The sequence below is a fragment of the Haliotis rubra genome, unplaced genomic scaffold, assembly GCF_003918875.1.
Source record: "Haliotis rubra isolate DU_JTF1 unplaced genomic scaffold, ASM391887v1 Scf1591, whole genome shotgun sequence".
Classification (NCBI taxonomy): domain Eukaryota; kingdom Metazoa; phylum Mollusca; class Gastropoda; order Lepetellida; family Haliotidae; genus Haliotis; species Haliotis rubra.
In genome coordinates this window covers 98,130-115,941 of record NW_025765549.1, presented here as the reverse complement: position 1 = coordinate 115,941, position 17,812 = coordinate 98,130, and the positions used below count along the sequence as shown (strand labels likewise).

Here is a 17,812-nt window from a genome sequence, read left to right as displayed (position 1 = left end):
ATAATCTGTCTGGTTGACCTGGCAGTTGATTCTTTGCAATGAAATCCCATCTTAATCCGAGGTGCGCTGTGTTATGATTGTCATCAAACTGTATCCTCTCGTAATCCAGAGCGTGAATTTCAGACATTCTTGCTGCTGTGGCTAGCGATAGCAGAAACAATGTTTTCTGTGAGAGAAATTCAAAGTTTGTCGATTCCAAGGGTTCATAGACCTCACTCGTGAGGTGTTGTAACACTACATTCAGATCCCAAGCTGGGGCGTGGAACTTCCGCTTTTGGTCCTCCAATCGGAAAGCTCGTAGTAAGGCCAGTAACTCTGGAGATCTTGTCAAATTGACACCCGTTCTCATGGTGATTACAGAGCTAAAGCGGCAAGATATGTTGATATCGTTGAACCTTTTAAATGTTTGTTTTGGCGTAGGTAACACAAATAGTCTGCCACTTGAGGTTGTGAAGCCTCTCTTGCTGTAAACCCTTTCTTTGTTGCATAATTTTCGAAACTGTGCCACTTGTCGTCGTACAAGTTACGAGTTGAGTAACGTAAGGCAAGCGTGACTGCTTTTGCCGCCCTGGCAGAATATCCTCTCTTGTTTAAACACATTTGTATACAGTCCATACGTGTAGTTGGAACATTGCTGGGTTTCCGTGCACTTGTTTGGTGTGAGGATGAATTAACAGGTTTGCGCGCTTGGGTAGCTCCAGTGTTGGTTGACCGATTTCTTGAATTAGTATGGGAAACCACGTTCTGGCCGGCCAGTAGGGCGCGACCAAAGTGAGTTGTAGGCTCTGTGTTTGTCTGATTTTCTGTAATACTTGAGGTATTATTGCTGGCGGCGGAAACGCGTACGCATTGAGGCCTTCCCATGATAGACTTAGAGCGTCCGTTGCCCAAGCTTGGGGGTCTGGGACTGGTGACACGAATGTCGGTAGCTGATTGTTGAATCGCGTGGCGAATAGGTCTATTAGCGGCTCCTAATTGCTTGATTATCTGTGCAAAAATTTCCCGGTTGATCATCCACTCTGTCGGTGATGGTAGATGAGGCCGAGAGAGAGCGTCTGCTAGTATATTTCTGGCTCCGGGAATGTGCACTGCTTTGACATGTAGATTTAGATCTTGTATTAAATCGAACAGTTGAAAGCTTAGGTTCAAAAGGTTCATCGATCTCGTTGAGCCTTGCTTGTTTATGTAGAACGCCACTGTCGAATTGTCTGTATGGATCATTAGGCGCATTTTGTAGAAATGTGCTCCAATGTAGAATGGCGTTGATTACAGCTTTCATTTCTAGACTGTTTATATGGAGTTTGCATTCTTGCTGATTCCATAACCCTGATATCGTGTGGTTGGTGAGATGAGCTCCCCAACCTTGGAGTGACAGCGTCTACATACAGATGGGTTTTGTATTCCTGCTCTGCTAAACAAATCCCTTCGCAGACATTCGATTTCTTGGTCCACCATAGTAGATGTGGTCTGAGATGTTTCGGTAGACTGAATGGTTGTACATCGTTGAGATGTGCGTTGATGAGGACCTGTAGGGGACGTAACTGTAATCTGCCTGTGACAGTCATGTCTTGGGCTGATGTGAAAGACCTAGTAGGCTCTGCCATTGTCGCAGTGGTAGCGGAGAGAGTAGAGCTGGTGGAATGGTCTGTTGTATCTTGAGCCAGCGGTCTTCTGGTACCATATCACGGTTCGCGATTTGTGATGAATCGAATACCTAGGAACTGTAGGTCTTGCGATGGTACTAGGTCCGACTTAGCGTAAGTTTACTAACCAACCTAGTTGTGTTAGTAGCTTTATGATGTAGTTTAACTGTAGTTTGAGGCGCAGTGGATCTTGATCTACTTGTATCCCGTGCGTCGAGGTAAAAGCGCTCGCTCGTAGCCCTTGGCGATGTAGAAATTTGATAATCGGTTTTCGTTATCCTCGTGAATAGCCAGGGGCTGATGATATTCGAATGGGAGTTTTTTCCACTGGTAATGTAGCCCTTCTAGAGTAAATCGTAGGTATTTCCTGGAATCGGGATGAATGGGGATGTGCAAGTAGGCATCCTGTAGATCTATGCTGCCCATGTAGTCCATAGGGACGAATCATCTGGCGTAACTGAGGTAAATGTATCATGCGCGAAACCGGTGGTTTCGCGTAGATAGTTCTTGTTGAAAAAGCTCATGTTGTAGATGAGTCTGTATTTCTCCGTGGAGTTTTTCTTGGGAACTAGGAAAACTGGGGAGTAGAAACCTGGTTCGACGTTTGCTTGATCTATTACTTCTATGGCCTGTTTGGATAGGAGTGATGAGACAGCCTCTTTTATCTTTGGTAGTTGTTGCGCTTGTAAATCGAACTTGGGGGGTTTGATTGTCAGCGGAGGCTTGTCCTGTAGAGGATCACGAAATCCGTGTTGAATAATGTTGGAGGCGTAAGGATCTTGCAGTATTCCCCAGTTTTCCCAGTGTAGTTGGGCGTCCACCCACTTGAGCTGGTTGTACTGGAACGGCTGGGGGTGGAAGACTCCAGTCGTTCCGAACCTGTGTTTCAGCGTCTATAATTGCGGGAACCTCTGGGTGTCCTGCCTCTTCCTGATCCTCCTCTATAGTTGCCATATGGGCGACGAAAAAGAATCTTACCTCTAGAGCTGGCTATCTTCCTGTCTCTTGCTCTTTGTAGGCCCGTGAACTTAGATCTGCCTGAGTATCTTTGTGAAGTCTGACGAATGGCGCTGGCTAGTGTGTCCATCGATCTAATCATAAGGACTTCCCTGGAATCCTTAGAGACTTCCTTGGCGACCTTGTCGATTTCTCCGTCAAAGATGGATGTTGTCGATTATGCGGGGCTGTATAAAGTGGGGCTGTAAAGTTCTCCCCAATTACAGGAGGCGAGGAGGCCTTGACGACGAGCTAAGGTCAATGCTGCTGAAACAGATGTAAGATGATCCGTTAAAAACTGCTGATCTTTCTTTTGCATAAGTAAGGCAGAATAAATCATTCTATCATCTTCCGTCGTGGAATCCGGAATCTAGTAATAAGAGTCTCATTGATGCGTCCTAGATCTATTTAACCCAAAGAACATCACGTCTCGTCATGGTTTCTATATGAGCCAACTTGCGATCATCCATCTTGTAAATCTTGTTCTTTACATCGCTGATGATCTTATAGTTCTCATCGATGTCCTGGGCCTTGTAGAAGGAGTCCATGTTATCGTGGAGAACTTCTTGGCTTGAAAGTTGGGTAGATGTGGTATCTGAACTTTCGTAGCTTTCTGGAAAGCTGCATCTAGATTCTGTGGCACTGCACCAATCAGGGTCGATCGGGGGTAGAGTGATTGCATCTGGATCATCTTCCTTCATCAAATACGTCTGAGCTGTATTGCCACTTTTAGATGGTGATGTGAGATCTAGGTTATTGACCATCAATACCGTATCTCTGCATCAGAAAATATGATTCCTCCATCATCCTCAAAACCATCATCATTAATAAATTGTAGATGCTCTTGGGACTGCGTGTAGCTGTCTGAATATCTGATGAGGTTTGTGGCGATCTAGTTGACTTGTTGTCGCTCTATGTGGAGATCTGATGGGTGTCGACCTGGTGATGAGCGGGTGGAGATGCGTCTATGGGATGATCTTCTAGAGAGACTTGTGAGGTGAATGTTGATAGCTTCGCTTGAAGCTCTTCGGCAGTCCCTCGATGTTCTTCTAGACGATGAAGATCTGGAATCATATGTCTTTCGCGAATGCCTTAGCGAAGCTTCATTCGCGTCGGTCGTCCGGGGATCGATGATATGACCTTGAAAGGCTTCCGTGATGTCTGATGGTCTGAGTCCATATCTAGAGATGAAATCGAAGATGGTGATGATCTCTCCGCCCAGCGAGCGAAGGCTGTACATCTAGGTCCTTCGTCAAGGTGGTCGCGGGACTTCCTTGCGAAGGTGACATCGTCTTGGCTGCTACGTTGGCGGGGGTGCCTCTGGGGTGCTGTCTCGTTGGAGCCTTCCGAAGGCTCGGACCCTGCTAGCGCGGTTTGTAGTGGTCCTCCATGATGTTCATAATCTGCGCATCATGTCTTCTGGGATGATCTGTGGCGAAGTCGTCGGCGTCTTTTCTGCGATGGGGTTCACATCAATGGCGTCTGGCGTCGGTGTAGAAGCATCAGGCTGCATGGAGATCTCTGCAGAAGTCACAGTCGCTGACACGGTCGCTTCTTCTGCCGTAAAGTCGGGGATGATTATCGGCTGATCATCGTAGAGGCCCAACTCTGCTGCTGGAGCGATCTCGGCTGAAAGTTCTTGCTGTCTTCGTGAATTTCCCTTTGGAAGTCTGCGCTGCCCTGGTGTCCTCAATCTGCGTTGAGGCGGCGATGAGGCCCTCTTAGACTTAGTCTGCAATGGCCGGGATGTCTGGGGAGGCGGTCGTTTCTTCGAGGTAACGGACTGCGTCCCACGTTCCTCTGCGCAGGGGTCTCTAGCAGAACACCAGGCGGGAGAGGGTCGATCGCTAGCAGCTGACTGGAAGGAATATCTGGACTCTCTGCCATGTTTGCCCTTGTTTGCGTGATCTATCTGCAGCACGTCTTAAGGCATAAAGATGATATTTATTAAATGCAGAATGAGATAAATTAATGCAGTAACTGCAACGTGAATTAAGCACACGGTAGAACAACTAGGGCATATTACATGTGGATCGGAGGCAGAAAAGCGTAATCTACAAATCGTACAGATTTTCATGAGCGTAAAGCTAGCTGAACAATCCGCGAATACCGTGAATAAACAGTAGAAATACGATAATTAATCAATACAAATAGTAAAGGATACTAGCTATACCTCTATAGTAACCTATGAGAGGTAAAACTAAGAGATTATCAAAGGATATGTGTGTAAGGAGACACAAGGCTCTCACATCCTGCTCACTGGGCGAAGAAGGAGAGTGAAGCACATGGCCAGAGGGTGGCGACACCTTTTCCCGCCAGGGGAGACAAGGCAACTCTCCCAATTAGTGATTTTTATTTTGAAGGGAGCTTCAAATAAGGAGATACAAGTGACTAAAGAAGAAGAAGACAAAAAAGAGCATGAGCATAAGGAAAAATTTAGTGGTGAGTTCGTGAATGGACATAATGATTGTAATAATTTCTGCACAGGTTTGACCTTCTGGGAAATCTTATTTGGACTGGAGTATGACAAGCTGTTCCACTATGTTATGACATTAAATTTAAAAGAAGACAATAAGCAAAGTCCAGCATGCAGCTCAGGATGAGCCTAAGATTATAAATTGAGCAGGGTCCTTAAGCTTTCCTGTGGAAATGTTTTCCATGCTCATGCTCCAAAGAGCTATGCGTATAGGAGTCCTGACTATCGTACTTAGATTGCTTTGTGGCACTGCGTCATGGACCCTTGACTTGTACAGTTATCATAAATAGATAAGTCATCTAATGATCTATGGTTATGCTTCAAATCACTTGGGACAGAGGGGAACATTTCAGCCGTAGGTAAGTAACTCACGGCCACAGACTGGTCTCGGTCCTGCTCCCATAGGAAGGAGAAGTCAGTGTATCTCTGCAACGCCTGAGTCACCTCCGGCTTCAGGTTACTGGTGGCCGATGACAACATCATCACATACTTGGAAATATCCTTGTTGTCAACTACATTCTTGTAGTAGTTTTTCTTAGATGTAGCAAACTTCACTGCTCGAGAAGAAAATCACTTTGTAAGTAGAACGTGAAATGTATATTCCTTTAGACAGAAAGGATCTATCTGGACCTTCTCAAGGACCTTTATTTTGCCCCAGTTCAGTAGAGTATCAATAAAAATCCAAGAATTTGAATAAACTATTTCTCAATTTATGTTAGCATAGGTATTATGAATGAGATGACAGAGTCCTGGTACAACAGTACCAATAAAGAGAAATTACCCAGAACCCTTCCTTTTCAATAACTTCACTAAAATTTTATGATGCCAGATTACAACACAGAGAAAATTATATAAAAAATCCTAAATTTGAACAAAACACATTTTTCCCAAACTCCTACCAAGTACACTTAGTTTCCTAACCCACATTTAATTGCTAAAAGAGTGTTACAAATTCAGAATAAAAGTCAAGAAGTCCTTGTTATAACCCTTAATTATTAAAAGTAAAAGATTCTAGTACAAAACAGACGGTGGTGTAGCCTGGAGTTTAAAGCCCTCACCACCCAAAAAGCAGGATATGATCATGACCTATTTGTATTGTGTGAAGCCTATTTCTTGTGTCCCTGCTGTGATATTACTGAAATACTAAAAGCCACTTTAGAACTGAAGAATTTTACAAGACTTGGGCCTTGTACTGTTATCCTTAATTTGTAATGTGCATCTGTGTTGCTTGCTGCCAAAATACCGGAAGCGTACCTTGCTGAGAGTTCTCCCCATTGCTTTCATCAGTTGCACAGGGCTGCTTGAGAAGGTTAGCTATGCCTTGCTTGTATCTAGTCCACTGTTCGACACCTTTACTGATGTCCAATACAAATTGCGTAGCCTTGTTAAGAGCATGTTGAAGGTCATCCAGGCTTGGTTGCATCACCTGCAGGTACAAAAGATGATGCCTTACAATGACTGGTGGTATTAAGTGTTTCTAAACAAGAGTCATCAGAAGATGACATATCCCCCCGGCCCCCACATCTTTGAAAGAACAAATCATCTGACAGTTACTTAAAGTCTAGCTTGATTTTAGACTAAGTGCAAATCGTTTCCATGGAAATCATGAAAAAAATAAATGACAAAAATCTGCAAATAGCAAAAGGCACCACTTTAGGATCTGCCTCACATATCTGCTAAGTTTTGCTGAAAGATATTAAGAAGTTTTCGCGTTGTGCTCCCGGAAACAAAACCTACCCCTCCCTTTTGAGACTAAGTCCAAATTGTTTCCATGGAAACTGAGAAAATAATAAATCACAAATATCTGCAAATAGCAAAAGGCACCACTTTAGGATCTGATTGATATATCTACCAAGTTTTGTTGAAAAATATTATCACGGTTTTGAGTTGTGCTCGGAAAGCGAAAGCAATGATTACTTTTGAGACTAAGTCCAAAATGTTTCCATGGAAACCAGGAAAAATAAAAATGCCAAAAATCGGCAAATAGCAAAGGCACCACTTAAGGTTCTGTTTCATACATCTACCAAGTTCTGTTGAAAAATATTGAGCGGTTCTTGAGTTATGCTCCGAAGCAAGCCCACCCCTCACTTTTGAGACTAAGTCCGAATCGTTTCCATGGAAACCGGGAAAAGTAAAAATGCCAAAATCTGTAAATAGCAAAAGGCACCACTTTAGGATCTGATTGATATATCTACCAAGTCTTGTTGAAAAATATTTAGCGGTTCTTGAGTTATGCTCGGAAGCAAAACCCACCCCTTCCTTTTGAGAATAAGTCTGAATCATTTCCGTGGAAACAGAAAATAATAAATCACAAATATCTGCAAATAGCAAAAGGCACCACTTCAAGATCTGCCTCACATATCTGCCAAGTTTTGCTGAAAGATATAGAGAAGTTTTCGAGTTGTGCTCGAAACAAGCCCACCCTCACTTTTGGGACTAAGTCTGAATCGTTTCCATGGAAACCAGGAAAAATAAAAATGCCAAAATCTGCAAATAGCAAAAGGCACCACTTTAGGATCTGTTTGATATATCTACCAAGTTTTGTTGAAAAATATCAAGCGGTTCTTGAGTTATGCTCGGAAGCGAAAGCAATCCTTACTTTTTGAGACTAAGTCCAAAATGTTTCCATGGAAACCAGGAAAAATAAAAATGCCAAAAATCTGCAAATAGCAAAAGGCACCACTTTAGGATCTGTTTGATATATCTACAAAGTTTTGTTGAAAAATATTGAACGGTTCTTGAGTTATGCTCCGGAAACGAAAGCAATCCTTACTTTTTGAGACTAAGTCCAAAATGTTTCCATGGAAACCAGGAAAAATAAAAATGCCAAAAATCTGCAAATAGCAAAAGGCACCACTTTAGGATCTGTTTGATATATCTACTAAGTTTTGTTGAAAAATATTGAACGGTTCTTGAGTTATGCTCCGGAAACGAAGCCCACCCCTCACTTTTGGGACTAAGTCTGAATCGTTTCCATGGAAACCGGGAAAAATAAAAATGCCAAACATCTGTAAATAGCAAAAGGCACCACTTAAGGATCTGTTTGATATATCTACCAAGTTTTGTTGAAAAATATTGAACGGTTCTTGAGTTATGCTCCGGAAACGAAGCCCACCCTTCTTTAAGACTAAGTCCAAAACGTTTCCATGGAAACCGAGAAAATAAAAATGACAATAATCTGTAAATATAGCAAAGGCACCACTTTAGGTTATGTTTGACATATCTACCAATTTTGGATGAAAAATATCGAGAGCGGTCTTTGAGTTATGCTCGGAAACAAAATGATTAACGGTCCATAATGTTTCCCCAAGTGATGTTAGCCGAGTGAAGCAAAAGCAAAGCAAGAAACGGGGTGCTACGGAGCAGTTTACTGTAGGAGGCGATGACAACTGACATGCATCGTGACATAGGTTACCAAGGGAAATGATCATACAATCATATTGGCAGACTGTGCTACCAGTGACTTCGCTAACCTGGGTCAGAATTAACTGGTGGTGAAAGATAAAGTATTTTGTTAGCATGGGATGTGTGGTAAGAAATCTCTGTGGAATACTCACAACATTTGGGATGGCTAAGGTGATATCTGCTGTGAAGAAAGACGCTTTGTCCTGAACTGAACTTTTCATGTCCTCAAAGTGACTCAAACTAGGTCGTCGACCACTGAAATAGAGCCACCATAAAGATACTACTTCTATTATTACTCCTACTACTACTACTACTACTACTACTACTACTACTACTACTACGAACATATAATAAAATTAAATTGCTCCATATTTTCCCACAACAAGGGCATTAGCACTATAGTTTGGCATGAAATGCATGTGGACCCCTTTTTTTGTAAATATCTCTTCATCCAATGACCCAATCGATCTCAAACTGTGCAAGTGGATGTTTGGTCAGACAACCTAATCACATTGTAAATCACCGATTTTATGCATTTGTATTAAAGAATCTGTCTATGTAACTGTCAACAAAATAAACAGCAGAACGCAAACTGCTTGCAGAGGGAGGGAGCCAATGACCTGTAACAGCGGCAGTGTTGGGTCATAAAGGTCAACGTTCGTTAATGTAGGTCAGCTAGGCACGTGACAGGTATGAAGAGGTGTTCATTTCTAGCAAATAGCCGGCGAATGACATGTCTGATGACCCTGATGTCAAAAGAATCTAACTTTGGATGCCTACCTTTGTGTACAAGGTTTTGTTTATTGGTTGTTGGTTTATTTTTCACAATTTTTAGCACGATGTTCTTTTTCATGCCAAGAGCCAAAATTGTACGTTTCATGTAATCCGACACCTTATAAATCGGTTTGCTACGTTTGCTCCCTTTTTAAAAAAAAATTCAACACATTTCTAATTAAACGTTTAGCATCATCTGAATAAGCTTTCATGATGACAGCTAGAAGTAGTCAGTGTGAATGATCCAAACGGTCTATCACTGTGCAGTGCACAGGTAACTATCATGAACTGCACGTGCATTTACCTTTATGACCCAACACTGCCGCTGTTACAGGTCATTGGCTCCCTCCCTCTGCAAGCAGTCTGCTGTTTATTTTGTTGACAGTTACATAGACAGATTCTTTAATACAAATGCATAAAATCGGTGATTTACAATGTGATTAGGTTGTCTGACCAAACATCCACTTGCACAGTTTGAGATCGATTGGGTCATTGGATGAAGAGATATTTACAAAAAAAAGGGTCCACATGCATTTCATGCCAAACTATACAGTAATACAACCTGAGTTGATGGATCAGTTTCAGCACCTGAAGGAGATGCTAGAAGATTAACAGCCTCATTACTATCTCATACTACCAGGTACCCATTAACTGCTGACTTTCGTGTGGGGCAGGTCCTAAGCCCTAGAAACTCTCAGGAGTCAGCCATTCAAACAACATTGCTGAACTTCACCTCATTTGCGACCTATGCTTTGTACAGAGGATCATATATGTCTTATGTTCTCCCCTTGTACTACAAATGTAAATCAGGAATAGAGCTATATCAGGATAGAGCTATGTCATATCCAGTGTATGAACACATTACAATTAGTATGTACACGATTCCTGTCTGCTGGTCATGACTAAGTGACAAACCTCTAAGTAAACGCTGTCTTACCAGGCTACTCTCCTCCACATAAATTTGCCACGATTCTCATTTCACTAACCTCATATATTTGAGGAACAAGAGATCATATATGTGTCCTTAAAATTCACAGTAATACTGCATGTGTAGATGTTCCCGAGGGCAAATAAATGTGAGTGTTTCTGGTTTCCAAGCCTTTTTACCCTAAACCTGTTTTGTTCAGTTGCACCAGAACATCAAAATGAGTTGAAAATGCTGTCATTAAACTATGATTACATATAACTATAACAAATTAAAGTGTACCTGTAGAATGTCCATTTAGGTACCATTTCAGTAAGATCTTCCACTGTAATTTTCAGACAATTACATTTCAGCAAACAAGCAGTTTGTCCTCCCTTTCACAGGGCTCCAGATAATTTTTCAACATCAGGAGTATGTACTCCTTATTTTTTCAATACAGGAGTACAGGATTTTCGTTTCATATATGGTCAATAAACAATAAAACAATAATATTTCAGATAAATACGTCTGTACATGATTCTAAGACCGTACACCATTGCTGTGGTGCATATCTGCTACGTTTTCTAAATTATTTCCTACCGTATCATGCATATTTTTTGTCCGTACATATGCCGATACAGCCCTTATCTGGAGCCCTGCTTTCATCTACCCAAGTGGTTGGAGTACCAGCTGAAGCTGGCATGGTCATAAATCAAAACTTACCCAGAGAAGAATCTCTTACGCATGACATCAAGTGAATGTCTGGTAGCACGCAGCAGAGCATCAAGCAGTCTGTGGTTGAAATGTTCAAATAGTTCCTCACAAGCCTCCTTGATCTGTTGCTCAGTGCTAATGTCAAACTCCTCTCGTTTCATCTCAGAATCACGACTTGCAGTCTCTATGGGAACACTCATCACAAGCTCACCATCCGCTGAAACAAGATGGCAATAGTTATATATAACCATCAGAGGATCCCCCTGCTTAGGTTCAGTAAATAAAAAAACCCATGCTTTCAATAAATATGATATTGAAGAAAATTTAATAGTTTAACAGAACGCCTCCCATCTATCATGAATTGTTTTAAGTGAGTGAGTAAGTGAGTTGGGTTTTACGCCGCTTTTAGCAATATAATCCAGCAATATCACGGCGGAGGACACCAGAAATGGGCTTCACACATTGTGCCCATGTGGGGTATCGAACCCGGTGCTTTTGGCATGATGAGCGAACGCTTTAACCATTAGGCTACCCCACCGGCCCTAAAATGTTTAAATGTCACATGCAACGTAAAACACAACTTTACAGATTCTGATAACTTTCAGTATGGACTTAAAGTAACAAATGATCAAAAATGGAAATTCAACTTTTCAAGGTTGAAAAATAACACGAGTTCAAATGATTCACTAAATTCACCCCAGCTGGTGTGAAAAGTGGTTTCAACAGCTGTGCTGCGCTGTACTCTGCTCATGGCGCATGCGCAGTGAATAGGTTAAGGATCTAGATCTACTCAGCTATGTGTCAACTAGTGAGGCGTTCGATATTTCAAGACGGAAAACCTTCGCTGGCGGTGAGTACTCGGTGTAGACTTTGATGTGAGCTATTTTTCACAGTCGTGAGCTTTCTATATGTTATGACAGGAGATTACCGATTTAACTGTTCATATAATTTCATTTGACTATTTCACCACACGTTCTTCTTACCGAGTCACTTTCTCAGTGCGATACTTAATATCAATGCCATTATTTAGCATTGTCAGAATTTCTAACTGTGATATAGATATGCCTCTGTCACAGACAAACTCAGTGTCTGTTTTATTGACACCGATGTGTCTGCCTGCCTGTCTGCTCATGACAATATGCAATACACAACTTCGATCACTGACCACATGCAATTTGAACTTAACACCAATCAGGCTATACACTACAAACAAAACGCATTGATTATGGCTCGTTCACCCGAGTTCTGTCTCTGTCACATTATGTTATTACACAAAAAGGCAGGTGTGATACTTGTACACATGACATGTTAAGGTGTCTGTTGATTGCAAAATGTTATACATAAAAAATGAGCATGTATTTACAAAGCCCAACATCTCTATACACACACAAAGAGTGTATCGGCAAATGAACCAGCCAATGAAAGCCTTCGTTCCACTTAAGTGCACACCCACCCGCTCTGACTGGGTTCAGTATCCCGGGTGTTTCGTTTCGAGGGAAGTAAACCCAAGTACAAAATATTGCACTTTTGATTTGCAACTACACTTATAATTTTGTTTTTTTGTTTTTTCCATAATCAGCAATGTATATTATATGTCATGAATAAGTGATAATTGTGTTTTAATTATGTTGGTTTTTTGGTTGCATGTGACCTTTAAGTATAGACAGACTATATTCCAATGATAGCAATACCTTCACAAAATGTTCAGTGGGTAATTGAGATTTTCTGCTACAGTATTTCCTACCGATACATGTAATCTTTACATTACAAAAATTACAAGTAACCCTTTTGGTCAAATTAATGTCTTATGTAATATGCTTCAAAAAGTTGCAGACATGAAAATGTGTTATAAGTTGTGACTGAAATAACACACACACACACACACACACACCCACACACCAAAGTAAGTGACCCCCCTGCATGTCATGTACAAAATCAATGACACCCTCTCAATACATGTGTACAAAATTGAATGTCCCCTATCTCCCCAGAATAAACTGGGTGACCCCTACCCCCTTAAAATCATCATCCCCAGGCCATAAATTAGGTACGGTCCCTTAGTAAACATTGAGTAGTGTATTACTCACAGGCGTCAACATCTTCCTCTGGTCCATCAAAAGTGACTGAGGAGCCTTCAAGTTTGGCTTTGTTCATAAAGATCCGGATCAGTTCAATCACTGAATCCTCTACTGTCTGACTCAGTCTGTTCAAGTCTTGGGATGTTCTTTCACAGTAGCTCTGAAATGTCCAATACACAATCTCTGATTACATTTATGTTTATAGTTTGCTAGGTTTACTCCATGACGCAGACCTCCCAAAACGCAGACCTCCCAAAATGCAGAAAAAAGTAGCACACTAATTAATTGGGCCATGCTGGTCACCCCTAATTAATGAATGGCCTGGTCTACTCTGATATGTCCTGACCAGGTCAAGTTGCTGTCTAAAATCTCAGGTCATTTTTTTTTTTGAGAGTGGTGAAAGTAGTTCAAACTAGTAACCACTGTCTTGATGCTAATTTTTTCTTTTCCTTGTTTCATTTGTGACAAATATTATTTATTTTGTCATGATTAAATGTTTTTATTAAAGCTGAATCAAGCATAGTGATTTTGTTGTGTTTTTGCCTCATAAGTCAAGTATTAACTCCATTATAAGTAGTTTTTTGTTTAAAAAAACTTCTTGCAATATATGGCAATACATATCGCAATATATGATTTCGCATCGCAATATATCGCAATATGAAAATTCTCTGCAATACCCACCCCTACAAATTCGAGAATAAACTGTTCAACCGACCAAAACACTTCGATCATGCTTTCAGTCTAGAACAAAAGTTTAGATAGTGTTACAAGTAAGAATGTCACACAAATGCAAATTTAATACTATAACATATCATGGCTTATCAATGTAAGGATGTTTTTGAATGTGGTATCGTATTGTGGGTCATGCATCGCGGTACAGGGAACATCGGTGTATCGTTTCACCCTTAGTACTGGAGGTGTGTGGACGGATCATGCAGTGGCAAATGCACAACAGTCAGAGACTATGTTCGAGGCACGTCAGAACACAACCATCCACCTAACAATGACTGAACAGTGAGATTTGTCAGCGTCATAAGGAAGAGAGCCAGAGAAGAAATGAAATGAAATAAAGGATCACTTGCTACATTGTCAAAACTCGTTACATGGGTGATACCATTTTTCTTAATCAAGGGTAGAGCCTACTAATTAAGGATGCAACCAACCATAACAAGTGTTGTTTTAACGAGTCTGCATTTTGGGAGGATACCGTTTGCTACATTTCTGTGTCTAGTTGCAGCTCACACGTAATGAATCCTGGGCCAGATGATCAATGAATAAGCCCAGTCCCCTGGACCAGTCATTGAGCCAAATCAAAGAACCAAATGTAGTCAGACATCATAACCAACAAATGTGTTCTGGGGATGTATTCCAGATTTCCACATGATCAGCCTTAGAAGTTTGACATATTTCAAGAACAGTTCAGTAATTCTCAGTGTTTGAATCTAGCATCTAACAAAACAAATGTTTACCCATTTTACATATTACATCAGCTTTATTCAGTTATATTTTGAAGCAAAATTGATGCACTGAGCTCTGGTTCAGGAATATCACCCTGTAATGCTACTGGTAGTAGTAAGATTACTGGATTTTCACTTGTACGCAGCACTCATTGTAGTCTCAGACTAGCTGACTAGTAGGACGAATCCATTATGAGATGAATATGATACATGTCACAAATATTGGGTAACGAATATGAATATAGAGTAATGAATACAATAACATGTCAGCAGTTGATGTATTATTCAATGTATTCAATGAAACAATAAAAAAGTATATTCTTTGATGTGTTTTGCCCATGATGACAGTGTTAATTTATCAGAATGATAAGTGACCACATTAATTTCGAATTAAGTATAGAAGAATGTTTAGTATTATCTTGCCTGGTTTGGATACATTCCATTTTGCATATCTCACTCTGATAAATAACACCAAATTTAAGCAAAAACACTCCTTTTAAGAAATTCATTCGATTCTACTAATTGGTAATGATGAACTGAATTCATGAAGGGATATGGTTTTATTCACTGAATACCAAGTGAATCGTAACAGTCCAACTGACTAGCATGAATTTCAAACGCTGATTATGCAGAAATTCTGCCTAATTGACACATTATTTTCAGCATTGTACTCACAATTCTATTTTCAATGATTCATTATTCATATAACATTAAAAAACATGTTGGCTGATGATAACAAAGTTTGTTGATACAAAACAGTAGTGGTGGTCCGATTAATGGAAATAATCGAAGATTGGTCGCAGTGACTAAACAACCAAGCAATCAATCATGTTATTTCATAATCAAACACAAACAATTCTGGAACACTTTTTGCATTAAGAATATTTTTCACAAGGTTGGTTTTGTCAGTTACATTTCATGAGCACTACAAACTCGTTCCAAGTCATGATTGAATTTATCTTAAAGACCCCAAGAAATTTATGTTCCTAACATACTAGTCATCCTTTCAAGATGTGAAATTTGCCAAAAAAATCCCCCAAAAGAACTACATGTTTTTTCTTTATGGTTTTGTGCATCAACAAAAATAACCAGGAAAATTTCATAAATGACGTTAACCAATTATGTTCGATTATTGATCGGTTGTAATGAAGCAATCATCAATTATGAGATTTTAACCAATTCCCAACACTACAAAACAGTCTGGAGGGTCTCTATATTATGTCCATTTCCTTGTTATTCCAAATTAAAGCAATTCAGTTTCATCTACTTACTTTGAAAATGAGAACAGATCTTGGGGACTACAATTTCAATAAATACTGCAGCTAGCCAATCAAAAGAAAATATGGGAAAACTAACTGAAATTTGTTAAGAGTTTTTAAGAATCTCATTTATTTCTGATGATTACTAAACACTAAGACCCATGAGTCATTTGAACTCCCGAGGAATTGTAAACTAGAGCCCTGTTATTCTAACCCAGTTCCTCACAAACCCAATGCTCTAACTATAATAGTTCAGGGTAAAGCTATACATCATTACGCTAAACAAGGGGGTCCAGGTATATGACAGCTGCCTATAAAATATTTAATCAAGAAAGAAAAAACAGTGATCAATATTGTGAGCAAAAATACACACCATTTGGGTACAATGACATTCTATCAACTGTCATTGCCATTTGTTTACCTCTTTAGAACCAGCATAGTTTTGCTGGGAATATACAAAACTGGCATGCATAATAAATAAACTCAGTAATATTTGTTACACTGCTATACTGAGTCTAACGAACCCAAATAGAAGGTCCTTTTGAATTGACCAATGAGAACAAAGCTAACCAAATCGCAAAAGTTAACATTCCCACATACTGTTTGAACTTTTACCTCAAAAACTTTTGTACTTGGAACAATGTCATTATTCACAACTGAGTAAACAGTCGCTGAAAATAGCGTTTTTGTCAATATTCCAGGATGTCATCTTGCGGAAATTTAAGCTAATAGTGAGTGAGTTAAGTTTTACGCCGCTCTCAGCAATATTCCTTTAGCTAATAGTAACCATGTCATCAGAAAACCCAAGCGTATATACCACAGGTTAAATACCTGTGTTTTATGAGGATTTTCGTTTGTTGAGAGATCGGTGTCAGCAACCGGGGAAGAGGAAATCCAAAAACATTTTGTAGGTCCCGTCGAACCCTAAATAGCAGCAGTTGTCTGATTGGTTAAATCCGTTGGGCCAGCTCGCGTTTGATTGGACAGTCATAGGTGGCTCAAAGGTTAGCTGACATGACCTTCGCCTAGGGTTTGTTAGACTCAGTATAGCAGTCTAACGAACAATACTGGGCCTAAGTTTACTTAGACTTAACTACAACACTGAGTAATTGGCATTAGCATGGTAAAAAATGTATTTTCAGTGGTCAGAAGATTTTCCACACAACTGCCATCTACAAAATTGTTAAAGTGATAGTCAATAAGCCTAAATACTAGCAAGATATAGAAAAAAAACCCTCAAATGTTCAAATTTCTACCAGCCCTTGGACTACTGTTAACATTTGTGAAACTGGCTAGGATGTATGGGCTAGAGAGAATTTATAGAATTCCTGATTATGTTTGTGTGATGCTAGACCATTAGTAAACATACTTCCATGTTGTGTAGAAACTCTTTCAAAGCCCATGGGGACCTGTCTGGGAGATCGCACAACAGACTCTCACTCACGTCCGTTAGGATCTTGTCGATTCGTGTCACTTTGATGTCATTCACCTGAATAATATCAATTACAAAATGCATAAATGACAAAAACACCTTGATAAATATAGATAGTATACAGTATAGAATTCTTCAAAAGGTGTCTCCCTTCATGGGATGAGAACCTGTGGTACCATGAGAACCCATGTCATTTTTCATAAACTCAATAAGCACAAATATTGTTTCCAACATTTTACATATCTCACTTCAAGTGTTGTTTATTACTCTTTGGTCTTACAGAGCAGTAGTTTTCTGGAATTTTCACAAAATAAGAGAATAGCTGCTGTTCCATTGTTTTCATTACTGAGATGCAGTAAATTTGCAACATGATATCACATGAACAGAATGAAATATGCTGACTGAGCTTGTGTGTTGTTCTGTAAAAATGGACACTGGAATGTTTCCATCTGATCAAGCTGACAGGACAACAGTCTAATGTGAAAGTTACAAATTTTAAAATTAAAACTAAGCTTCTGACCTTAGGCCAAAATATATATTATGTTTCTGGTTTCAATATAAAGATCTACAAAAGTTCAGCACAGTGATGTCTTAACTGTTCTTGACATGCCAAAATCACCATACCATCTGACACACACACACAACCTGCACAGTCATGAGATTTTGCACTGTGC

The 17,812-nt window shown here is 40.1% G+C and overlaps 1 protein-coding gene across 1 annotated transcript in view; it reads right to left on the bottom strand.

The window, feature by feature from the left end:
- Positions 1-17,812, bottom strand: part of LOC124271271 (dynein axonemal heavy chain 8-like) — a 75,939-nt gene that overhangs the window by 27,388 nt on the left and 30,739 nt on the right. The window contains 6 exon segments of the mRNA XM_046706374.1: positions 5,488-5,669; positions 6,370-6,541; positions 8,673-8,775; positions 10,922-11,129; positions 13,000-13,150; positions 17,076-17,195. Coding sequence (XP_046562330.1) covers positions 5,488-5,669; positions 6,370-6,541; positions 8,673-8,775; positions 10,922-11,129; positions 13,000-13,150; positions 17,076-17,195 — 936 coding nt within the window.